This window comes from Sphaeramia orbicularis, chromosome 4, assembly GCF_902148855.1.
Source record: "Sphaeramia orbicularis chromosome 4, fSphaOr1.1, whole genome shotgun sequence".
Lineage (NCBI taxonomy): Eukaryota > Metazoa > Chordata > Actinopteri > Kurtiformes > Apogonidae > Sphaeramia > Sphaeramia orbicularis.
The window spans coordinates 1,985,640-2,012,142 of NC_043960.1; the positions used below are offsets into that span (position 1 = coordinate 1,985,640).

General features: G+C 37.3%; 1 protein-coding gene across 2 annotated transcripts in view; it reads left to right on the top strand.

Moving 5' to 3' along the window:
• The window catches only part of fcho1 (FCH and mu domain containing endocytic adaptor 1), a 128,496-nt gene that overhangs the window by 34,759 nt on the left and 67,234 nt on the right, over positions 1–26,503 (top strand). For both annotated transcript variants that reach the window (XM_030132489.1, XM_030132490.1), the window contains exon 3: positions 23,568–23,659. In XM_030132489.1, the coding sequence (XP_029988349.1) occupies positions 23,568–23,659 (92 nt within the window). The remainder of the gene's footprint in view (positions 1–23,567; positions 23,660–26,503) is intronic.

Sequence of the window (26,503 nt, forward strand, 5' to 3'; positions counted from 1 at the left end):
GGCCTCAGCGTTTTGTTCTTCTGACATTTGTAGGTGCTTCTGTGATTAATTACTGTGGTGATTTGGCGCCATCGTTTTCAGTCTAATTAGAGCTGCAGAAGGGTGTTTTAATAGCATTCCCATCTCTTGTGTCAGAACAGACGGTGTACTTTCACTCTCTGCCTCTGAATAGACCGTTCTAACTTGAATAAATCTACATATTCCAGAAGGATTCAAATAAACTTTAACAAACGAAAACCGTAAAGATCTCCGAGCGTTTCTCTTTTAAGGTTGTACAGTATTATCTTCCATCTTCAGTGCTTAGACACGGCACCCTCTTCGCCTGCAGATACGTATATGTGTGCACATAAAACACACAAAGTCATCGCCCGGTGGGTTTTTTATTGTCTGCTCCTCAGTTTAATGATGCCAGTGTTACTGCCCTCCCATCACTTTGAGCCATGAGGTTTTCTCATGGGGTGAACAACCGTAAACAGACTCTGTAAACTTTGTTTTTTTTTTTTTCCACGTCTCTCTCTCTTGTGTTTATTTTTTTTTCCTCACATTGTCTTACAACTCCCCTGTTTTCCACCTAGCCCTTCTTTTTTTTTTGCTCATTCTTTTTAGTTGTTCATTGTTGTGTTTTGTGCCAAGATTGATGGAAGAGTTAGGCTACTATATTTGTGTCAGTATTTTGGATGTGTGGGTTTAACAAAGGAAAAGGGATACAGTCAGTTTAGCTTGAAATTGTTGTAATTTATCAAACAGATCTAGTTCTAGTTCTTGATTGTGATCATGATTGGTTGAGTCATAGTCAGAGCCTTTGTAAAATACTCTATAAACACACACCAGTGACCACATTACATCTGTATAAGGGCGCCAAACAAATTGTTTCAGAATGTCAGAATTTGTTGTGAAGTTTTCGTTACTGGGGGAACTAAGCACCGATGCAACAGCTGCTTGTGAAACACCACCGTACAAAGGCTGTCTGATACTGGCCCAGAGGCAGAGGAATCATGTCAGCGATGTGATTGAATGTGAAGCGTTTGTACAATCTTACTATTGCAAAAATAGCAACAATTTATGTTGGAGTGGTATCCCAGCTTAGGGTCTTTAAAAGTCCAGTTTGTAAGAATTAGGGATCAAAATATGGAACATATAATTTTGTAATTCAGTTTTTATTATTAGCATATAATAACACAAAATTACAATTGTGTTTGCATTAGCTTAAAATAAGCTGTTATCTTCACTATGTTTCTACACCAGCACCAAACAGATTCACTCTTTCTCATTATGTTTTATAGTGACTTCTAGCATTAAGGTGCATTATCATTATCTAGTACAGTCATGGAAAAAATTATTAGACCATCAAAAGTCATCAGAAACAATGGTTCTACAATCCAGCCCTAACTTATGTGTGTATCATGTGACTAAAACAGACAGAAAAGAAAACATGGAATGAATAAAAGCACTGTTTTTGTCAGTACAGTGCCATAGATATTGATGTAAGAACTGAAGTGATTTTGGTTTTTATCAAGAAAACATGTTAAATGGATAGATATCAGCTCTGAAATTAAACTACTATGAGCTATTTTTGTTGTTCTCATTATATTTGTCAAAATAAATGGACCTTTAGTTGGACCAGGCATTAAAATGAACAAGAAATTGAAGAAAACAAGGGGTGGTCTACAGTTAATATCCTTTCGACACCACAAAACTAGGCCTGGCTCATGTTTGGCTTCAAGTAATTGCAGTTTGCATATTCACCACTAGGTGTCACTAAATATCACACACTGAACCTTTACGTCTGCTTTTGTGAACCACAGAGCTACATTACCCTGTGGAATATTTAACAATAACTTACTGCGTTTTTGTTGCTTTTTGTTTTACGGAAGAGTAGTAGAAGTCATTTTCGAAAGGTAACAATTATCATCTCAATTCACTCAATTCATTCATTATTTATTAATTAATTTTCTGAAATGCTTAGTCCTGGAGAGGGTCGCAGGGGTTGCCAGAGCTTATCAGCAGAACAGCTGCAACAAGGTAAACTGTTGCTCATAGTAATTTTGAAAAGTTTTTTCCCCTGAATTTTACTCAGCTTCATGTTGCACCTAACACAATGCCTCAGTTCTTCTAAAATCGCTGTAAACTGTACTGGAGTGGTTGTATATTTGGAGAACAGTGGCAGAACTACAGCAGTCTGAGGGGTCATGGGTGAGCTAATGCTAAATGCTAGCTTACAGACTCAGTAAATCTGTAAATATTCATCAAGAACTGGTCATTGCTGTTAGTGGAAACCAGTTAACCACAACTGCAGTCAAGCTGTCTGTCAGGAAAAGACGGGTTTTATTAAAGAAAAAGAAACTCAGAAAGTCCAAATCTGCAGCTTTTATTTGAACTGGGTTCTGAATCACAGATCAGTAATTTACAGAAGTTACAGATATCAAATTTTCTTTATTCCAAGTTGTGATGATCCAAGTAAAAGGAATGACACTGGAATGACTTCTTGGGAAACTAGATAAATGAATAAATAATTGGCTTAATATGTAAAAATTCATGTCTGTTGAGCCAGGACTTGTTGGGGCATCATGAGCTTTAACCCATAAAGACCCAGTATTACTTTTATGTCAGTTCCCCAATGACTTTTTCTCTCCATTTGACATTCCTTAAAGGATTTATCCATTTACTGTAATATTATCCTCTGTATTTTGCATTTCTTCAGATTAAAGTTGAGGGTTATTATATCAGAAACAAAGAAAACTGAAGAAAAAGTGCGTTTTTCAGTAAAATATATCATTAACTGAACATAAACCCACTGTCTCCATCCACTGTCACTGATCCAACTCCATAAGTTTTACTTGTGAATCAATGTCGTAGAAGATGACGGTCTTTCCACGTTCACTACGGAGCCTCTGAACGTCCAAATGGGTCATATGTGATGACCATGAAAAGATGACAAACTGTATTTTACACCAATTATTTACATGGATTGATGGGATTATTGGATCAGAAGTTATTAAACATTTTGCAGCAATAGATGATTTTGATTGGCAGTGGCTGTTTGGGTCTGTATGGGTTAAGGTGGCTTTTCTAACTTTAAGATACTAACTCTAAGGTACAGATTAGTTTATTTAATTTCAACTTGATGAGTGGCAAATCATCAGCCATTTGATTTTTGTCCTTTAATTTTTCCATATATTTTATTCAGTAGGTTAGCCAAAAAAAAAAAGACAGAAAAAAAAAGGGCTGGTGGTGCAGTGGTTAGCACTCATGCCTCACAGACAGAAGGTCCTGGGTTCGATTCCAACACCAGTTTACGGGGGGTGGGACCTTTCTGTGTGGAGTTTGCATGTTCTCCCTGTGTCTGCATGGGTTCTCTCTGGTACTCTGGCTCCTCCCACCATCCAAAGACATGCACTGATAGTTTAACTGGCTAATCTAAATTGTCCATAGGTGTGAATGTGAGAATGATTGTTTGTCTCTATATGTTCAGTCCTGAGATGAACTGGCGATATGTCCAGGGTGTACTCCACCTTTGCCCATAAGTAGCTGGGATAGGCTCCAAGTGACCCTAGTGAGGATAAAGCGGGTTCAGATAATAATGAAAAGGTTAGCCAAAATTGTCAAATGTCTGTTTCAATATCAAATCGAACATACTTGAGCTACAGAGCCGGCCCACGTAGCTCAGCTGGGCTCATTTTAACCAAAGCGGCCAAAGTAAAACATCTGAGACCAGCCAACACAGCACATTCATGTGGGTCCGTCGGCGGTGACGGGCTGTTGCTGCTGCTGCTACCTGCTTCTGATGCTATTGACACCTCTCTGCTGTGGAACTGTTCATTCTGCTCCACCTGCACCGTCAGCACATAAAGTTTGTGTGAGTCAGCTAAAAACCCCAGCAGCTCTGACAGAACAGTCCGTCGGCCGGCTGGTGGACGGACCGGGGGGCTTTGTGGTACAGTGGCTGATGCAGGGCTGTCATTATGAGATATACTCCACTGTATTTCTGTACCTGAATGAAGGACTTACAGCATTTTTAAAACACTATTATTATACTGGTCTACAGTCGTTTAGAAATGATCTGCCTCAGAGTTTAAATGTGATGAATCTTCCATACTTTAATGAGATGAACTCGAAAACTAGTGACAAAGTGCTGGTTATCTGATGTTGTCAATGCATATGATAAAATGTCATTACACATTATTGGATTATGTACATACAATACATTTATAATAGAACAGACTGATCTCATGAAATCGCATTGTATGTCACGCCAGTTTTTATAGCATTTGGCGTGCTATACGTAGGCATTTTCATCCTTTCGTGTGTTATCCAACGTCATTTGATTGTGTGTCAATGTACGCCAAGATCTCCGGTTTGCATATCCGTAACCGCTAACCCTATCCCTAACCCTAATCGCTAATTGTGCTAACTGCTAATTGCTAACTCCTAACCTTAACCGCTAACTGCTAATCGTGCTAATCGCTAACCCTAAACCTAACCCCACCTCCTAACCCCTAACCCTAACTGCTAATCGTGCTAACTGCTAATCAGGTGTTATTTTACGTGGCGTGAACATACATGTGGAAAGCTTACAGTGTGTACAGATAACATGCCAAGTAAAAGTGGTGTGTTTTCCGTACGCAATTCATGATATCACGTTGAATAGAAAGAACCTGAAAAGTGAATGTATTATAATGTACAGACGGTGTTATAACGTAGATCTGGTAACTCTGAGACAAACCTTCCTTTGGAGTAAAACCTGTTCTCTCATTAGGCCTAATTCTCATAATTTCACATTTTGACCCATGACTTTACCTTAGAAACTACATCCAACCAGTATTTTTGACTTGGTTTTTCTTTAATAGTGACTCAAACTTGGTAAAATTGGACTACTTTCAATCTGGAGGGTTTTTAGTTGTAGATCAATATATCCTTTAACTGATGTGAAAAAGCCTCAGGGGTTCAGGATGTGAGATTTAGTGACATCTGTTGGTTAAGTGGAAAATTCCAGTCAATTAAACACTTTCCTCAAACTCTGTGGGGGTAAAAATAATTCTTTAGGTCAATATGACTCTAGATGCCACGTAAGCCATTCTGGTATGTGATGAACATAGAAAAAAAAAAAAAAAAAAATTTTTAAATCATCACCAAGTGGGAGTCTACCAAATCACAAAACCATTGCACTAGTCTGTCCAAAGACACCAGACTCCTTTGAACAAAACACTGATTTTATCTCATATATCAGCTGGTTTAATTTCACATTTTGTACATTTAAACCATAGATTTACAAATCTTCCACTAGAAAGAACCTGTAAAGTGAATGTATTGTACTGTGCAGACAGTGTTTTGAAGTAGATCTGGCTCGGAGACAAACATTCCATTGGACTAAAGCCCATTCTGTCATTAATTTTCAGAATTTCTCAGTTTGACCTAAGACTGAATCTTGGAAACTACAGCCAACCAGCATTTTTGACTTAACTTTTTTTAAAATTAGTAACTCAACCTTGGTAAAGTTTCACTACTTTTATTCTGGAGACATTTTACTCATAGACCAGTGGTATTATTATTATTATTCTCTGAACTTCAGCACATTCAGTTCATAACACAGTAATGGATAATATATTAACATGCATTAAATGTTAAGAATGTTCTCATGCTTTGAGGACTTATATGGATCCAGGCCTTTTTACACTAATTGTATCTGATGCATCACATCTGTACATTTCTTTAATACTTTCTCCATGAGATAAGCAGCTTAAACCAAAAGATCAATGCAAGAGAGATCAGCTTCTTCTATCTTCATTTCAAATTCAAGGTTTGATGGTTAGATGTGAGTGTTAACATCTCTAATCCAAAGTAATAATAGCAGAGTTTGGTGGCAGCAGCCGTCCTGGTTAAGTCGCCCACAGTTTTGTGTGCAAAGGCCATGCAGACACTGAGCTACCTTGTCTTCTGTTTTTTGATCTGTTTGGTTCGGTCTGATATCTTAGTTTCATTTCACCAAGAGACCAGATTACAGAGCAGGAATGTCCTCGGACATCGGATCCTCTGAAACGGACGACTAAATGCCAGAATTAAAGGAACTACCAGAGAATGGAGCAGTGTCGAAAAGCCTGAGGGAAGCCAAGCTGTGCTGCTCTTTGCTGGTCACACATATGTTAATGACACCTTTTAAAGAATAAAGAAGCTCAATGGTTTGTTTTGAGTGGTTGGATTACGAGGTTGCACCGTGGTCTGTGTGTTTATTTGATTTGCATGGATACGAAAAGTGAGGCAGCTGCTTCCCCTGGTGTTCAGCTTTATAGCGGTCAACTGGTTATAAAGGTTTGGACCTATCGTTGGTCCTTTGGCTTTACTGGAAAACATGTAGTGCAGAAGTATTTGTGATGGGGATCAGTTTTTTCTTGATTACCTTCGCCAAGGAACGGTGTAAGTTGTGTTTTCATCTGGGTTTATCCGTTTGTTGGTCTGTTTGTTTGTCTGTTAGCAAGATAACTCAAAAAATTATGGATGGATTTGGATGAAATTTTCAGGAAATGTTGATACTGGCACAAGGATCAAATAATTACATCTGGGGGGGGCTGATCTGCCTTGGCGGAGGTCTGTGCTCTCAGAGTGCTTTTCTAGTTGGTATTTTTTATGAAAATGTCCATGAGTCTCAGTTTTTTCTCGGTAGTTCTTTTAGGTTCAACTTGACTAGTTTTACTCTTTTGGAAACGTTTCCTCTTTCATCCAAGAGATGTCTCCGGTTCTAATTGCTGGTGGGGGAAGTAGAATTATAACCCTGTAGGGGGAGGGGTCTGTGTAGGTTGTTACTACAACAACAACAATAACAATGTTTTCAAAAGAGCAAAACTAGTCCAGTTGAACCTAGAAGAACTACCAAGAAGAACAATGACCTGGACAAATGAGGACCTACAGAGGCCCAGTCCCAGTTCACCCTTTACCCCTACCTCTCCATTTTGTGCATTCACGTAAAGGAGTGGGGGGGTGTCCTGGTTTTCGATGAGTCGGAGGGGAAGGGCTAAGGGGGAGGGCTGTTTGGTCCTCGAAATGGAGATTTTTCAGGACCACAGTACTAACGGAGGGGTATGAGAAATTTCCCATAATTCTGTTGGAATCATGGCAAGGAAGGCACATTTATTTGTACAGCACAATTCATACACAGGGTAATTCACAGTGTTTTACAAAAATGGGAAAGAGACAGATTAAAAACACACAAGGGGTGAATAGGAATTGGGCCAGACTTTTTGCTTTGAGTCTAAGGCGTTTTCTACTCATCAGCTGAATGAGATTCATTGCCTCTTGTTCAGGTGGATGTGAACAGTTGTAAACAACAGTTGCAAACACACCGGACCATTTGGGTGACGTCTTTGTCTGGTCACAAAGGAACCGGGGATCATTTACTTGTGAAAGTGATCTGACCCGGCTTCATGTCGTCTTGGCTAAATGAGTCTTTGATGCTTCGCAGATAGATATAGATTCAGGCAGTAGATGAACAAAATCATCCGTTGCTTGAAATCTGTTGGAGATTGAATTTAGGTCTGACCAGGAATAGCATCATGGTTGGTTTCCTTTTGGATTCACAGCATAGCCTGAGGGAAGTTCTGTGGATCCTCCTCCATAATGATGAACTCATGGATATGGCTATTTCCTGCATATTATACTATAAGCACATTGGTAATAGAGTATATTTCTGCCCCTATTTTAAACCATGGGTGAACAAACTTATCTGAACGCTTATGTTAATAAAAATATCGAGCATTTATTGACTATTTTTTTTTTGTATATTTCTTTTTTTTTGTTTTTTATGTATTTATGTGCCCTGTGTTTTGTTTCTGCTGAATATGTGCATCTCTGTGCACTGACTGCTTTCACATACACACTAATATTTACTAGGTTTTCCCCTAATTCTGAAGAAAACAATAGATATAGACATAGATATATGACTTTATTGATCACACCATGGCAAAATTGCATTGTAAACAGCAGCAAAAATACAGTGGAGAATACAGGCAGAACATTCAACAGTAAACTCAGGAAACACAGAAGAACAGTACCATATACAGTACAATACACCAAAGAAGCCCTTTCATCTACATGGCCAATGAAAATGAATATCCCTCTGATATTCCTGTTTATAAGCAGCCATGAAAACCTGCTTAAATGTTTTTTTCTAGTTTTCACTGATGACTGTGAACTCAGCCTCCCACATTTGTTCCTTCAAACACCCTCTGGAAAAGGTCAGCCTTTCCATATTTGCTCATATAATATCCTCTGTCACAATGTTAAAAAGTAGGTGTATTTCTCTGTCTGACCAAAAATGTGGACTTGAAGATGAGGATGAGCTTCACCCCTCCTGATCTTAAACTGGCTCTGTGTCGCAACCTGCAGTGAAACACGCAAATTAGATTCATTTTCCAAAAATGCTGTATACATGTCTAAGAATAGTCCTAAAAACAGAATAAAATAAAAGCATATCCCACATGTCTGAATCCAAAAAGGTTCCATTCAGAAAAAGGTTCATGTGGAATATCCAAGCAGAATATGCTGTTTACATGACACCTGCTGAATTCAGAATCAAATTCAGATCACTTTATTTATCCCCAAGGGGCAATTCAGTTTGCAAACATGGGTCCCAGCAAAGGACAGGACATTAGACATTAGACACGTTCACGTACACACAGATGTGTCAATGAACAGGACAGACGTAAATGAAGGGTCCAGACATACAGTGCAGCAGTGACAAAGTGCGACACTAGCAGATCAAATAGATTTTAAAACCTTAAAAAAAACAACTAAAATACTTGGATTTGGAAGAATTTGGAATAACAGTGGAATATTAGTGCATATGTTAATGAATTCACTGCTGCAAACTGACCCCAAAGCCCTCTGGGAAATGTTATTGATTGATTTGAGTCAGTTGACACACAGAAGACTGTCTTCACCCCTGACCTGGATGTGACAATGCAAGGAGGAAGTGTGGGCTTTCACTCAGCAGTTGTGGTTTACATAGACACTCTTTTTACCCACTCAACAACTCCATGAACGCTAGCTAAAAGTTTATGGTTTTTTAAAAGCTTGTAGGGAATTTTCCTGTAGTTATATTGTGTTTTAAAATAAAAGAATGATCATCAATTCAGATAAAATGAGAGAAAGTTTGGTTCAAAGCGTTGGTTCATGGAAGGTAGTATCAGTTTGGTTGTACTTTGTCGTTGATTATTCATTTGTGAAGGTGTAATGATTCTTAAAATCCAATTTGTTTTGTTCCTTGTTTATTGCAAACATTACTTTTGAGTAAAACTAAAGAATATTATGAAGGTAGATTAAATGTTTAAAGTAGCTAGATGACAAATGATAAAGTGCATGTAATGTGTAATTCAAAATATACAGCTTGTCCAATGATGACTTGTATTTCTTTGGAAAAAAAAAATCTAAATACTTGATTTGAGCTTCTTAAATGCACATGTTGTCTGGTTTCTTTACTCTTCTTTGACAGTAAACTAAACATTTTTAAGCTATATAAGAACCACTGACCAACATTTTTCATAATTTTTTAGTCCAAACAGCTATTGATTAACCCATAAAGACCCAAACTTCCATAAACAGCTGAATAAATGTTGATCCACTAATCCTATCAATACATGTAAAAAATTAGCATAAAATACAGTTTGTCATCTTTTCATGGTCATCAGATATGACCCATTTGGACGTTCAGAGGCTCCGTAGTTACCGTGGAAACACTGTCATCTTCTACAACATTGATTCACCAGTGAAACCCATGGAGTTGGATCAATGACAGTGGATGGAGATGCTTCTTTTATGTTCAGTTAATGATATATTTTACTGAAAAAGTCACTTTTTCCTCCATTTTCTCCGTTTTTGATGTAATAACTCTCAACTTTAATTTGAGCTTTTCCGAGTCATAATTGTCTGAGCTTTTTAGAGTCATAATCAGTAAATTAAATGTAGGAAAATACCTGACTTTCCCTTAAGAATGCAAAATACTGAGCATAATATTAGAATAAATGGTGATAAGTCACCTAAAGCAGTCATATTTAGCTAAACCTACTTTTCTTAGTCTGTGGTTCATTTATTTGTGTATTTGGACCCTAATAGTTCATACAGTTTGAATTTGAACCCTCCAGCTTCTGCAAAACTATCTTTATATTCATTTGGGCAAAAATCGAGTGGATTTCTACAACCTGTTTGAATTTCTGCTTAATTTGTTGTGTTTTATTACTAGTTACGTCATGACATTTGCACATATAAGGTCCAGACTTTTGACGAACATTTCTCTGAGTACGACATAATTGTTTGTCAGCAGCAGCGGTTGTAGTAAAAACTGAAAATATGTCTAAACTTTGAGCTGATTACCTAAAATGTTCAGTTGTTGGTTGTTGAGCAGCACAGTGAACAACCTGGAGGGGGTGGGGTCATGTGCATTTAAAGGGCCAGTGCTCAAAACAGCCTTTTTCGTGTCATTGCTCAAAAATAGGTTTGAAGATGGACCTGTGGAGTTAAATGAAGGAAGAATTCAGAGCCAAGCAGAGCATTTACAGTTTATGGAGACCACAGGGAAACGTTTGAAAATGCAGAATTCCATTTAAAAAAGCAAAATATCACCCTTGAAGAAAAGTAAGAAAAAAAAAAAAAAAGAGAGAAAAAAATTATGTGGAAACTGACATGAAAGTAGCACTGTGTCTTTATGGCTTAATTGTATAAATGACCAACAAATTCATTTACAGTGGAAATAATATCATTAGTTGTGGCCCTTAATGAGAACTTGGGCTCCACGTGCAGTGGTGGCAGAGGGTTTGGGTGAACGTCAGCATAATAGATAGGGGTGTGCCAAAAAACTGATTCATATAAAAAATCGCGATTCTCATTTACTATGATTCAGAATCGATTTAAAATGTCCCAAAATTGATTAAAAAAAAAAAAAAAAAAATCCGCTGGCAGTCCACACACCATTAGCGTGATTAATGGTTAGGGTTAGGTTTAGGGTTCGTGATTAGTGGCTAGCGCAATTAGCAGTTAGGGTTAGCCATTAGCAATTAGGTTTAGGGTTAGTGATAAGTGGTTAGTGTGATTGGTGGTTAGAGTTAGGTTTAGGGTTAGTGATTAGCGCGATTAGCAGTTAGGGTTAGCGATTAGTGGCTAGTGCGGTTGGTGGTTAGAGTTAGGTTTAGGGTTAGCGGTTAGTGCGATTAGCAGTTAGGGTTAGCAATTAGCGGCTAGTGCGGTTGGTGGTTAGAGTTAGGTTTAGGGTTAGTAATTAGCACGATTAGCAGTTAGGGTTAGCGATTAGTGGCAAGCGCATTAACACGCTATCATATGTTGTTAAATAACATGCAAAAGGATGAAAATGCATACGTATGGCACGCCAAATGCAATTAACAGACGTCACATACAATGCGATTTCATGAGGTCAGTCTGTCAGCAGGCATCACCCAGAGCTTAAGGACACAAAAATTAGAATCCAATCGAATCGTGAGATAGTAAAAGGTTCCCACCCCCAATAATAAACCTTGGGTGTTTATATCATGGATTTGGTCTCAGAACCGTTACGGCCCTGGTTGTTTGGGGTCTGCATAATTAAGTCAATGAAGGGCGAATTCAAGGAGGAGGGTCTTCTATTAGCTTTAGTGGAGCATCTGTGAAGAAGGGCCTGCAGAGTAGAGTTAACTTGAGCCCAGGTTTCCTCACTGTCTGTAATTAGTTTCACATAAGCCTGAGGGCAAGTCTGAGGATGCGTCTAATTAGATTCGAGCGAGAACAGTTAGATAGAGCAGACCCAGGAGATGCACAAAACACACACAGCTCTGCACAGCCACACACCAATACATGAAACCATGATTAAAAAGAAGCAGGCTGGGCCAGTAGGGCCAGGATATTCAGCTGTAATTTAGTTTCTGCCAAAAAACACATGGAAATCTCAAGGACGCTTTCTAATACAGATCGCCACATTTGGAGTTTTTGTTGAACCCGAAAGTCGCGTTACAACCCTTGAGCAGAGCCGGACAATGGCGGTCTTCAAATAACTGAGATGAAATGATAATATTCCTGCTGTTTCCCATCCCCCTTAACACATTTCGGCAGCTCTTATTGGTCCGATTAGTCTGAGAAAGTTGTGTCTTTAAGTCTCTCTGTACACCCCCCCCTCGGCTCTGTTACATTGTCATGGAAATGGGCTCCGTCATGTGTGACCAAGACGGTCAACTTAATTGATGAAAAAGAGATCAGCAAGATGGCAGAGAAGAAGGGGGGGGGGTGGGGGGGGGGGGGTGCATATATCAGAGGTGAGGCATTTTCTTTCAGCGGAGCTTCGGGGAATATATTACAGCACTTGTAGCCGACTGTGTCTGCTGCTCACATGTAGTCTGCTATCACGTTGCTTGGCAAGACTTTCACATCTGTTGGTTCAGTCAACAAGCTGTGAATATAAACATGCAGGCGGCGCCGGAAGACGTACTCTGATTCTTAAGTAAAGTTAGCTTCACTCTGATGAATACGTCAAACTGATGTCTGAACAAATGTGTGTTCAAACAGTTAAGTTGTTTATTTTGATTAGGGTTGCAAATTATCGATTAATCCATTAATCATTAGTTGGTTGACCTTATCGATCGACTAACGATTAATTGATAAGCGGCGATTTTCCTGAGAACCTGAATTTGTCTTTCGATAGGGTCTATAAGAATAAAAACTAAATATTGTTTATATGCTTCATAAAAAAGCATGTCATATTCCTTAATGATTAATTTATTGAACCACTGGATACAGAACAGACAATGACATTTATAGAGTAGAACTAAAGAAATTCTGCAGAGAAATTCAATAAAATAAATGGATCTGAAGAGGAGCAGTTTAGAGGAAATGGACATTTCTGAGTTTGCATCACTGACATGATGGAGCCAGATTTCAGCGGAGATGCCCCTCCCCCAGCTGTTCTCCCATTGCTTCTTATTTTTTCACTTTAACCTACAATATCAACACAAAAGGCTAAACCACACAAAAAATATAAAATCCAATTTGAAAAATTTCTATAATTTATTGCATAAATAACACAAAGATGCTTAATGAACCTTTTCAAAGACTTTAAAAGTGAATATTGGCTCCAAATATTAGGTATATATCCTCCTCAGACTCAGCTATGGGTTTTCTGTCCACGTTTGTGGACAAGAGTTTCACAACTTTATACAAAAAAAAAGAAAAAAAAAAGAAAAAGAAAACTGTCCACCACAAACAACATTCCATAAAAATTTGAATACTGTACATGTTATGTCGGATTGTTTTTGGAACTAATAGAAGCAATCGAACATGGACATACAGACAGACAAACTCCAGCACAAAGTGATCATTCAATGAATGATACAGCAGAGACATAAAAATCATGTCCTGGGGTCCAGTTGGACCCAGCTGGTAGGATGAGGGTTCAGTGTCAGAAATGGTCTAATTTGTGTGAAAGTTAAATTAAGTTTCTATTAAGTTTTGATATTGTTTTATTTAGGGATGCACCGATACCAATACCAGTATCGGGCATCGGCGCCGATACTCAGTGTGTGTACTTGTATTCGTACTTGTGAAAGACATCCGGTACAAATGCACCAATACCACTTGTGTCCGTGTGCCATTCCCAGTTCAGTGCAGCAGGTACGAGGAGGAGGAATAATGTGTGTGAGTGTGAAGAGTGTGGAGACTGAACCAAATAAGAGACTGTGATCAAAGTAAGGCTGACTGACAGTACCGTTCAGACACAGATACAGACGCAGCCTTCTGTCCGTCCTCTGTGTACATTCATCTGTTTTCCAGCTGATGGAGGATGAGTACCCAGACAGAGAATACCAGTGGGAGTACGGAGCGGTGCGGACCGCCGCCAGCGGAAGTGAAAACCAAACTTCTCACTCATTTGTCTTTTCTCTTCCTGCTGAAGCTAAACTTTTAAACCTTACCAGAGAAAACGCTGCAACATTAGTATCACAGTAGTGTTCCCTCTGTCGTCTACAGGTTTGTTATTACTGACTTTCTTCTTCTTCTTCTCCTCATTAAACTTTCCTCTTCTTCGTGGTATTTGTCCAGTATGGTTAATTCAGAGCGGCGCCCCCTGGTGGATTAACTGACAAACACTCATTCCAACACATTAAATGTCAGTAGCAGCACTTTGTTCCAGTCAGACTAATGACAACGACAATAAAGCACATTTACAAAAGGAACTAACAACTGGAATGGGATTATTAAGGACTAGGATCAGTACTCGGTATCAGCAAGTACTCAAATGGAAGTACTCGTACTCGGTCTGGAAAACAGTGGTATCGGTGCATCCTTAGTGTTATTTTCATGTTGCATCTTGAAGAGAAGCCGCTCTGTGTGCCATTTCCTGATTATAACTAAATAAACATGAATTTAACACTCGTACATTCAGCACAGGGCTGTGGTATATTACTGATACTGTAGCGTTTGCCTGTTTAAACATTCCAAACTCATTACTGCTTGTTAACCTTTATTGAATACAGTTTGCAAAAGCATTCCAGCGGTATAATAGTGTGTGGTCCTGGGCCACATTTGCATACAGCCGTCAGCCTGACAGGTGCTGTGGAGAGGCAGGTGTGTGTGTTTCAGGGTTTAGGCTGACAGCTCACCTTTCTGCAGGGGGGGTAAGGTTTCAACAAAAGGCTTCTGCCGACCGAGAGAAAGAGGCCGAACCTAGAGAGAGTAATGGTCCGACTGTAGAATAAAGACCGCACGGCCTGCAGACGACCCTTCTGCTATTTGTTATCGACCAACACTCAACTATTGTGTGAAATTACAAAACCCTATTCTATGTTTAGAAAAGGAGATAATAGGATTGAACATCAGTGAGGTAGAAAATGTCACTGATAGACTTTTATATCTTTACTCGGCACTAACCCTTTCAGCTGCTTTCAGTCACTTTATATTAAAGCAGACCGCTGTGATTCAGGTGATGCAACTTTCCTCATAACAGCTGTAATTCTCTTTTCAAAGTCATGTCGTGCCACATTTTTTAACATCCCAACAACATGACAGAAAATATTAAAATAAATTCTGTCATTGCATCATAATCTGTTTGTGCACTTTTGAAAGTATTAGAAGTTATGGCCTCAAATGTGTTCTGTGATAAAACAATGACCCTGACATTTGGTCACTATGAACCCACTCAGTTCATTCTTGGGTCTGTGTGGAGGTTTGTGTAAAATTAGAAGGGCTACACAATGAATTGAATCAATGTTAAAATTACTATTTCAGTCTGTTATGTAATCACAAAATGCTGCGACTGAAAGGTCTAGATATTGAAAGATTTATCTGATCTATTTGTAAAAATAAAAAAAAATTCTGTGGCTGTGTATTTTCAGGTTTGTGTAGTTCATTGATAGTCATATTTTAGCTGTAAATATTATATAAATGCATTCGTATTTATGTAAATGTATTTGGATAGTGCTAGCCAGGAAAAATAGAGATACACTGTCTGCAAAAGAAGCAGATCATGGATGTTTTTTCAGTGAAATGAGGAACTCTGTCTACAGTTCGACAGAAAGTGAACAGAGACTATCACACAGACTACAAACAGCTGGAAATAATTTTAAAAAGAAGCTATAACATGAAAAGAGAATGTTCTAGGCAAACAAAAATGTTTGAGTACATGTAAAATAGTTGAGAGGTTATTTCTCTAAACTCATAAAATTTGTTATGAACATTTACAGTTGTTTTTCATAATAAATATGATATATATATTTTTACTTTTTTTTTAAAACTTTTTTTTAATTAAAATTTTTGGCCAGATATTGAAAGTTAAGTTCCTCCTGAAAAAAGGTGCAAAAGAATTGACAAAAAAAATACATTTTCTGACACTTTTATTGCACCCTGCAAAAAACCCCAAACAAACAGACATAAAGAAATGTAAGCATCCTGTTATAATGGTAGTCCTTAAAGAGTTAAATAAAGGTTAAATAAAATAAACAAAATTACATCTTTCTGATAAATGGGTTGGCTAATTGGTGATACTTTTGTAACCAAATCGTCAGTCTGAAGTTCACATTGTATTGTGGGTAATAGGTGTTTACTATTGTGAAAGCTGAGTAATAATTGTAGTATCACATACTTTGTGCAAATTATATACTAAAACAAATCCAAATTAAGTATTTTGCTTAAAATTTTCCACTTTTTTATGCGGATGCAAGAAAGAATTGCATGGAAACAGTCTGTTTAGACTTGATTCTTAGGGTGGGGTCTGTGGAGTTGAGTCTGTGCTGAGCCTCTAATGGTCAGAGTTGGTGGAAATGCATGAAAAGACTTGAAAGTGCTCCATGTGACACCAGCTGAGGCAAATGAGGTGTGTTTGTGTGGAAAAACTCAACCTGAATGACCCTCAAGCTCACCAGCAGGATTTTCCTGTCTTCATTGAACACAAAGGTGGAGTTAAACAATGCTGAAGCCCCTCCTCCTTTTCCGATGCGATGCTTTTAATTGGTTGACCTTGACTTTGTGTGGTCAGTATGTGTAACCCCTCGACCAGGTGGCCCTCGCAGGAAATATTTTTCCTACAATGGAAAGAAGAAGAGAAATCCTGAGCTCTTTGTGGTTTGAATGAACTGAGCCTTATTCCTGAAATTCTTATTACCAATAACTCGACTCTTTCATGGGGTCTCATGCAGTTTATCAGAGTGAAATACACCATTTACAATAAAATATGCAGCTGTGCTAAAATAATAAAAATTGATTGCAGTCATTAAAATACCAAACAAATTAAGCAACTGAAACAAAAACAAGTAAAACAAAGCAGAATTTAAGATATAAAATGCCCAAAGGATGAAAATTAATTGAGTTTCTGGAATTTTTTCTCTTAAAGCAATAGGTTATGGATTTATGTGACACCTCTTTAAGTTTGTGATTTTCTATCTCCATTTAGATCGACGTATGCTAGAGTCCAGGTGTCTTTAACATCGAAAATGCAACTTTAATTGTACTTGTTTTGGTTTCAGTATGAACACCCTGCATGTCCTCAGCTGGTGCAGTGTACCTGGTCGCCATAGCAACGCAGCATAAACATATTACAACGTCATCTTCAGAGCACCTGCAGATATTAGCACGGATGGAAACTTAAAGCGTCAAATTCTAATTTTAATTTAACAGTTTTAGGGAGTGTAGTTTTTTAGACTCAAATCTGTTGTTGATTTATCAAGATGGTATATGGTAAGTGGTATCAGTGCATCCCTAATGCAATGTAATAAAATAATATAGTCAGTAATAAATAATAAAACCTTAAGAATAATTGCTTTCATTAAAATACTAAACAAATTAATCACCTGAAAGAAGAACAGCAACAAGTAAAAGGAGGTAGAATTAATTATTGAAAACACCCTAAGGATAAAACTGAATTTAAGGTGTTTCTGTGTTGTTTTCTTTCACTGTTTCAAAGGGAATCTCACTCTTGACTTGTCGTTTTCTGTTCAGTCTGTGTGAAAGATCTGACATGTTTTCAACCTGTTGGAGATGTCAGCTGAATCCTCCTAAAACAGCCCAGTTGTTTGTGTCCGACTGCAGACGAACACTCAGCATGCATGTCCGAGTTGCTGCTTTGCATTGTCTCTGCAGGCGCTCGCTGCGTTTGGTTTTCGGTCGACCCTTCCTTGGCATTCCAGTAATTCCCCCGCTACCTGGGAACTAGTCTGTTCTCCTTCAGCTGGATATTTTTAGGACCTGAGAAGCAGCTGTCAGTCTGTCCGTCTGTTCAGAGAGCCCAGCCGGCTGTTGACCTGAAGAAGTGGTGACTCTAGAAGCAGAGGTGTCAAACTCAATTAATTCAGGGCCACATTCTGCTCAGTATGTTTGCAAACGGGCCGGACCACTAAGATAAGAACATAACATCCTATGAATAATGTCGACTCCAAACTATTTACTATGTTTTAGAGCAAAAAAAGAGAAAAATTACATTATGTTTACATCTATAAACTACCCTTTAAAACTGTGCATAACACCAACAACCTGAAATGTGTTCATAAAAATAAGTGTAATTTAACATATCATTTAGTTTAGTTTAGTTTAACCCTTAAAGACCCAGTGTTACTTTTGTGGCAATTCCAAAGTGATTTTTTTCTCTATTTTTAACCTTTCTTAAATGATTTCTCACCATTTATTCTAATATTGTACTCTGTATTTAGCATTTTTAACTATAAATCAAATATTGTCACACATGCAATTCACTGATCATGTAGATGTTCGTAAACACTCAGATTAAAGGGTTATTATATAAAAAACAGAGAAAACTGAAGAAAATGTGACTTTTTTAGTAAAATCTCTCATTAACTGAACATAAACCCAGTGTGTCTATGCACTGCCATTGATCCAACTCCATGGGTTTTACTGATGAATCAATGTTGTAGAAGATGACGGTGTTTCCATGGTAACTACGGAGCCTCTGAATGTCCAAATGGGTCACATGTGATGACCATGAAAAGATGATAAACTGCATTTTACACCAATTATTTACATGGATTGATAGATTTAGTGGGTCAACAGTTCTTAAACATTTTAGATCAGTAGATGGTTTTGGTCATCTGTAGATGTGTGGGTGTTTATGGGTTAATTTATGGGTTATTTGTCAGAGACAATGTACAAATACATGAATCTCATTGAGCAGACATGCTTTGCACCAGAGTTAGCTACAAGTTACTTTCCATCTGCTGTCCCTGGGCAGGTGCTCACTCAATATAGAACATTTTCATGCAGTACAAAACTAACCATCGCTCATAATTCCAGTACTTAAACTGATATATTTGTGTCAGTTTCATAAATTTGCAGCTCCTAAACTATGGAACGATCTGCCTCTCCATATCACAGGCCTCCTCTGTCTGTTTTTAACACTTTCAGTGCCATGGGCCGATTAAATCGGCTTTACGAATACAACCTTTAAAGTGCCACGGGCCGATCAGATCGGCTTTGGAGAACACTCCACATTTGTGTACAAACAAACCATCCACCCCCATTTCATTCTCACATTTCGATGACGTTCTTTCTGTGTCCCCCTTTTGAGACCAAGCAGACGGGAATTTGAGGTCACGCGACCGAATAATATTTTTCTATCTTTTTAATGTTTCTTATTCTCCGATGTTTCATCAGAGGGAGCCCTCCATGCCGGGGGGCGGCTGTGGACTCCGGGGGCTGTGGCGCCTTCTCTCACTGGGGTCCGCTCCTTTCTGGTGGGTGGGGGTCCCAGTTGGCCCTCTCCCACTAGTTGGGATGCGGGGCTGTGTTGCTGATGCCTGGTCGCCGGGGTCGGCGGCTGCCTCCTGGTGCGGATGGCTCCCTGAGACAGCGCCTCCTAAACTGATGTTTTACTTTTACTTGTACATTTTTGTTCTGGTCTACCCGTGCTCAGCCAGTCTTCTTAAGTATGTGTGAGCTTGTGGGTTAGTTTGTGTGTGTGTGTGTGTGTGTGTGTGTGTGTGTGCGGGTGAGTGGGTGGGTGTGGGTGGGGGGCGGTACTGATTTTTAAACTGATATGTAAAGCACTTTGTGCTACAGTTTTTAATGTATGAAAAGTGCTATATAAATAAAGATTATTATTATTATTATTATTATTATTATTATGCAAATTACGATCAATAATGAATCGGCTGCGTCCGGTGCGTTTTGAATCTAATTAGCAATCGGTCGGATGTTACCGAGCGGTTTCCTGCAGGATTCTTCAAATATTATAAAAACGACGCGAAATACTGAAAAACGGCCAAAATCTGTGGCACTTTTAAGGCTTATTAGCCCCTTAACTGTCTGGCACTTAAAGAGTTAAAGCCCTTCTTCAAACCCATCTTTTCTCCTTGGCGTTTGAAACCATGTGAGATGTTTGAAGTTATTATCTTTATTCTATATTTTTTATTTGGTAGTGGTTTGTTCTTATTTATCTATTCTATTTATTTGTTTATTTTATTTGTATTGTTTTTAATTGTATGGCTTTTAATCTACTCTTGTAATTTATTCTATTTATTTGGGTTGTATTTATTCTTCTGTATAGCACTTTTTGTTTGTTTGTTTGTTTTTGCACAGTTTCTATGTCTTTAAATCTATTCTGTATTTTATTCTTCTGTTTTGGTTTTAATTTTTCTTCTGTACAGCACTTTGGTCCACTGCAGTTGTTTTAAAATGCTTTACATATAAAGTTGGATTGGATTGGATAAATTTCATATTATTTAGTAAATAAACAAGTTTCATTCCTAAAATGCAGGTTTTAAAGTCAGGCTTAAAAAGTCAATTTGTCCTAATTCATCAACCATTACACATATATTAAAAACTATTTACCAGTGAATATGTAACACTACTGTATATTAAAAACATGTCAGTGCATCTTAATATTTACACATGTGCACGGCAACTTATAGTGGATCTAGAAATACACAAAACATTTAGTAACAAGCAAAATATTGGTAAAATTGCATTTTTTTCTTCAGACATTTCAGGTTGTATATGGTTCTTCATATTATTCCTTTTTTTGTGGACGTGCAGTCAGTCAGCGTAGACCTTTTGATGTAATTTGGCTTTTTTACATAAAAAAAAAACCCAACAGAATTTGCGCTTCTCATTATTTATAGGTTATTGTGATAGTGTTTTACAGCTCTGACCCACTTCAGATCATATTGGTCTGAGTGTGGCCCTTGAACTAAAATGATTTTGACATCTATGATTGCGAATATCTCAGTGTAATTTCTGCATTTCACACATTCATCCCCTGGGCCGAATTGGACCCTTTGGTGGGTCGGTTTTGGGCAGCAGACCGTGTGTTTGACACCTCTGCTAGAAACAGGCGACTTGTAATAACACTGCACTTTTTTTGGATTGTGGAGATTAGCATTAAGCCTGGTGTAGGTTGGTAAATTACAGCAGTGACGGATACGAGGTGGAGATGGAGTCTGTGTCAAATCTGCTTTGCTGCAACGTAGGCAACTCTGAAAAGCAGCCTGACTGTGGTTTTCTTTTGATAGTGGGTCGTGTTGGCTCTGAGGTTTCAGTGATTTAACAGGAGAAACGACAAACAGCAACAGAAGTCACAGTGTAGAAGCAGTTCAACAGCAGCTGAAATGTGTTTTCGGGGGGCGGGGGTGGGGCCCTTTATGACGGTAACTGAATACGTTTGGGGTTTGGAAATAAACAACACATTTGAGGAAGACATCATGGACCTGGGAAACACTGATCAGTATTATAGATAGATAGATAGATAGATAGATAGATAGACTTTATTTTGAGCATAAGTAGGCAAATAAAAAAAAAATGTTGCTTTTTTTGCTAGTGTTTTTTAATAATGTTTTTGTATGCAGCTGAGCTATTGTAACCAAGTAATATCCCTTGTGGATCACTAAAGTTTGTCTAAATCTAAATTACCAGTTTAAACAGGTCGCTCCAATATGTGTAGAATAGGGATGTAATGATTACCGGTATAATGATAAACTGCGGTAAAATTGCAGACGGTTAGTATTAGCGTTTAAATTCTAATTATCATGATAACCATGTTTGATTACTGCACTTTCAGGGGAAAAAACTGTATGTAAAGATCTGCTTTTATGTCAAATATTTGAGTATAGTTTGAATTTATTACAATTTTGATTTTTCTATACCTAATATTTGGAACCAATATTCACTTTTAAAGTCTTTGAGAAGGTTCGTTAAACATCTGTGTGTTATTTATGCAGTAATTTTATATACATTTTTCAAATTGGATTTTATAATTTTTTTGTGTTTTCTGTCCTTTTATGTTTTTATAGTAGGTTAAAGTGAAATAATAATAGACAGATGATCTAGATGATAGTTTTGCTGAAAAAACAGATCCCAAACATGGGTATAGTAAACATTTGTTTCTATAGTATATAAAGGCCAAATCAAAAGGACTGAAAAACAGACAAAATAGACTCAGACCACTAAGGGTTAATATTGGAATGTTTCTGCAACAGAAAGTACATTATGCCTATTATTTTATTTGCTTTTGTTTGTTTGTTTATTTGTTTTTGTTTTTTTTTTTTTTTTCAAAATACAACCTGGTTAAAATATTTCAGTGTGTATCAGTACTTTTTGAACATTTTGAGCACAATTTCAACAGTACCACGATAATAATGATAACTGTGATCATTTTGGTCACAGTAACTGTGATATGAAATTTTCATATCGTTCCATCCCTAGTGTAGAACTATTATAAGTGTGTATAAGTATTTCAGTGTGGCTGTTTAACAATACTTTATGTCCGCAAAGTCTGAATTTTTCATCTTGTCTGATGTTTTATGGACCAAACAATCAGTCATTTATTTGAGAAAATAATCAATAGATTAATCAATGATGAAAGTATTTGCAGCCAGAGATGGCTGCAAATTGAAATTTGACTACAGATATCACTAGTGTTAGTGCATGTCGCATATACACAGGTTTTAAAAAAAAAAAAAATTAATGTTGACATTACTTTGACGGACAACTTATAGATGATAGGTATTTTTGTTTGTTATGAAACTGCTTTCAGTAGAAACATCACAGAGCTGAAACGTCAGCTTCAGAACTTAACCCATAAAGCCACTGGCGATCAAAGTATTGACTCATCTATGATGTTTAATAACTGTTGAACTGTTAATCCTATTAGAACATGTAAATAATTGGTGTAAAATACAGTTTGCTGTCTTTTCATGGTCATCAGATATGACCCATTTGGACGTTCAGAGGCTCCGTAGTTACCATGGAAACACTGTCATCTTCTACAACACTGATTCACCAGTAAAACCCATGGAGTTGGATCAATGACAGTGGATGGGCACATTTGGTTTGTGTTCAGTTAATGATATTTTTGCTGAAAAAGTCGCTTTTTCTTCATTTTTCTCTGTTTCTGACAGAATAACCCTCAACTTTAATCTGAGTTTTATGACCATCTATATAAATAGTGAATTAAATTTAGGAAAATTCATGATATCCACTGGAAATAAAGGCAGATACAGAGGATAATGTTATAATAAATGGTGATAAATTACTTAAGAAAGATTAAGTAGAGAGAAAAATTCACTTGGGAACTGACACAAAAGTAGCTCTGGGTCTGTATGGGTTAAACTGATGACTTATGCCCTGTTGACACCTATGCAAATAACTTACAAAACATATATGCTGTTGCCGATAATGTTAAAATTAAATGTTTTTAAATTTTGTCATGAAATGAATGCAACAATGTGATTTATGTTTGATAAGTAAAGTGTAACTGGGACTCAGTATGTAATCACTGTATCAGGTCAAAGGTCATTACTGATGTGTACAAGTAGGAATAAAAACAGGAATGTGTGGGCAACAGTGTGTATTTTTAGACACTTTTGCCTCTTGTCAATGTGTAAATGCCATTCAAGGTTGCAAAATGTTTTGAAAAATGCTTTCCAGAGTGAACATATTTGGTAAAAATGTGTATACTTCCTATCCAGAAAGAAACTTTTCCTGCCTGATAAATAACACCACTTCACTGACATCACTCTTTGTCTTTCCAAAGTTGTCCTGTTTCACACATGGTTGCTAACAGACTGTATTTGTACTTGTGTAATTTCTGTATTTTCGTACCTTGGCAGGGGGAGAAGAATGCCGGCTTTGACGTGCTCTACCACAACATGAAGCATGGCCAACTGGCAACCAAGGAGCTAGCCGAGTTTGTCCGCGAGAGGTAAGGTTTGAGCGTAGATGTGAATATGTGAGTGGGAGGCGCCGCTAGTGATGGGACTTGAGCATTCTCACCTCTGTACTTGGAGGGAGCCAAGAGATTTACTGCCAAAGCTGGGTGAAATGTTCAGAAATTATAAATGAACTGTTAGGGATTTTATCTCCCACCATATTTTAAAACGTCTTTGTGATTTATGCCCTTGCAACACCTTTTTTTTTTAATGCACTGTTTTTATTGTGTTTTTAACAACGGAACATCAGATAAAGGCAAAAGAAACAAGGAGACGAGGCAGAATGCATAACTGTAAAATTATATGAGATGAGGAGTGTGATGAAGTCGTGTCTGTCGGTAAAATGCAGGTTGTGGAGAATAAAAGAATCAGAATCAGTAAGACTTTATGAACTCTTAGGGGTCTGAGCCTTTTTTGGCTGGTTTTGAGGACTTTTGATTTTGCCTTTATAAACTATTAGGGCTGGGCAAGTTAACACGTTATTACCACGTTAACGCATTCATTAAATAATGCTGACAATTTTTTTTCTCTCCCGTTAATGCCGTTTTATTCTAACTCCTATTCTTCTGCTTGTGTGCATGTAGCGATTAGCTGCAGATAGACAACAGGTTTACCAAGAAAAGACGGACGCCCAAAACTTGTGTCCAAATCTGTTCCTGTAGACTCACTGTAAAACTGACACATACAAACAAAATATGTCTGAGTTCTGTTCACTGCCTTAGTACATTTACATGGCATTAGACATTTAAATGAATGGGAAAAAGACCGCTAGCTCGATGCTAACTTGAATGGGAAAATCCATAGACATCTATCTATCTATCTATCTATCTATCTATCTATCTATCTATCTATCTATCTATCTATCTATCTATCTATCTATCTATCTATCTATCTATCTATCTATCTATCTATCTATCTATCTATCTATCTATCTATCTATCTATCTATCTATCTATCTATCTATCTATCTATCTATCTATCTATCTATCTATCTATCTATCTATCTATCTATCTATCTATCTATCTATCTATCTATCTATCTATCTATCTATCTATCTATCTATCTATCTATCTATCTATCTATCTATCTATCTATCTATCTATCTATCTATCTATCTATCTATCTATCTATCTATCTATCTATCTATCTATCTATCTATCTATCTATCTATCTATCTATCTATCTATCTATCTATCTATCTATCTATCTATCTATCTATCTATCTATCTATCTATCTATCTATCTATCTATCTATCTATCTATCTATCTATCTATCTATCTATCTATCTATCTATCTATCTATCTATCTATCTATCTATCTATCTATCTATCTATCTATCTATCTATCTATCTATCTATCTATCTATCTATCTATCTATCTATCTATCTATCTATCTATCTATCTATCTATCTATCTATCTATCTATCTATCTATCTATCTATCTATCTATCTATCTATCTATCTATCTATCTATCTATCTATCTATCTATCTATCTATCTATCTATCTATCTATCTATCTATCTATCTATCTATCTATCTATCTATCTATCTATCTATCTATCTATCTATACATCCATCCATCTATCTATCTATACATCCATCTATCCATCCATACATACATATATTATTTCGAGGCTTAGGTTTAGATAGGTAAATGTATAAAGGCTGTAGTTTCTTGGCTCTGTTGGTCACGTCAGGCGTCACCACCTAAAGACTCATAAATCTCTAAAGTCTGTCATTTACTAACATCACTTTATGATTCATGCTGTGACAGACACTGTGTCCTCAGATCCAGACATGTTGTCAGTCCGTAGGTTTGACAAATGATGGCCTGTAAATAACCTGACATTAGAAAGAACTGAAGCCCTGGATCGATTGTGACCTTGATTCAAATATCGACTGTAAACCTCGCAGATCTGCACAGAACAACAAATGTCTGAAAAAACTGTTCATGCAAAGGCAGTTTATTGTTATAACTTATAAATATAGAAATAATCTGTTTTGTGTCATGCTCTTGAGCGTTGTTATGTGTGCATTTACGTTGTGTAATGGAGGAGAAACTAGAGATAGAAATGAAACTAAAAGACATGTTCGGGTATGTTTTGAACATTTTTAGCTTTTATTATATGGAGCGTAAAGTGAGAAACAACAGGAAGGAAGTTGACAGAGGTGGGGATGACATAAAATACTTTCAATTTTGTCAGTTTTTACAACTGGATTGGTTGTAAAGTTTGGTTGAAGCCTGCTGTACCTTTAGCAGTTGGGTTTAATAGCATTAGTTGCATGAGAAGTCAGAAAAATACATAAAGTTGCTGTAAAAAGCCCAGAAAAATGCAAATATTGTTCTGTGTTTACATCAGGAGCATCAGTGAATTGTATTGTATTTATTCAACCTCTCTTTTTCGAAGTAGACCTGGAAAAGAAGGTACAAAATTCATTAAATCAAGCTGAAAAAGATGTGTAATCTACAACACCTTAAGGCGGGTGAGTGAACATGTGAGTTCAGTATGGATGTGAAATATGTCTGGAGGCTTTTACACATTATGGGCAAATAAATGACGCAAATACTTAGAACACTTACATGGCTGTGAATTAACAACAGTCTCCACACGTGGTTCAGTGTGAAAGGACAAAATTGAAAACAATGGCTTCAGTATAATCTGATGCTGTGCTTTCATATGCTCACTAAGTCCAGTTTTATTCACATACTGCTGTGCTAATCATAATACCGACCAAGACTAATTAAAAATACAGAGAACAAGACAGAAGAAAACCTCAGAGTAAATCCCGTGGTTTTTAATGGAAGAAAAACCCTCGTACAGAAGCGGGCTGTG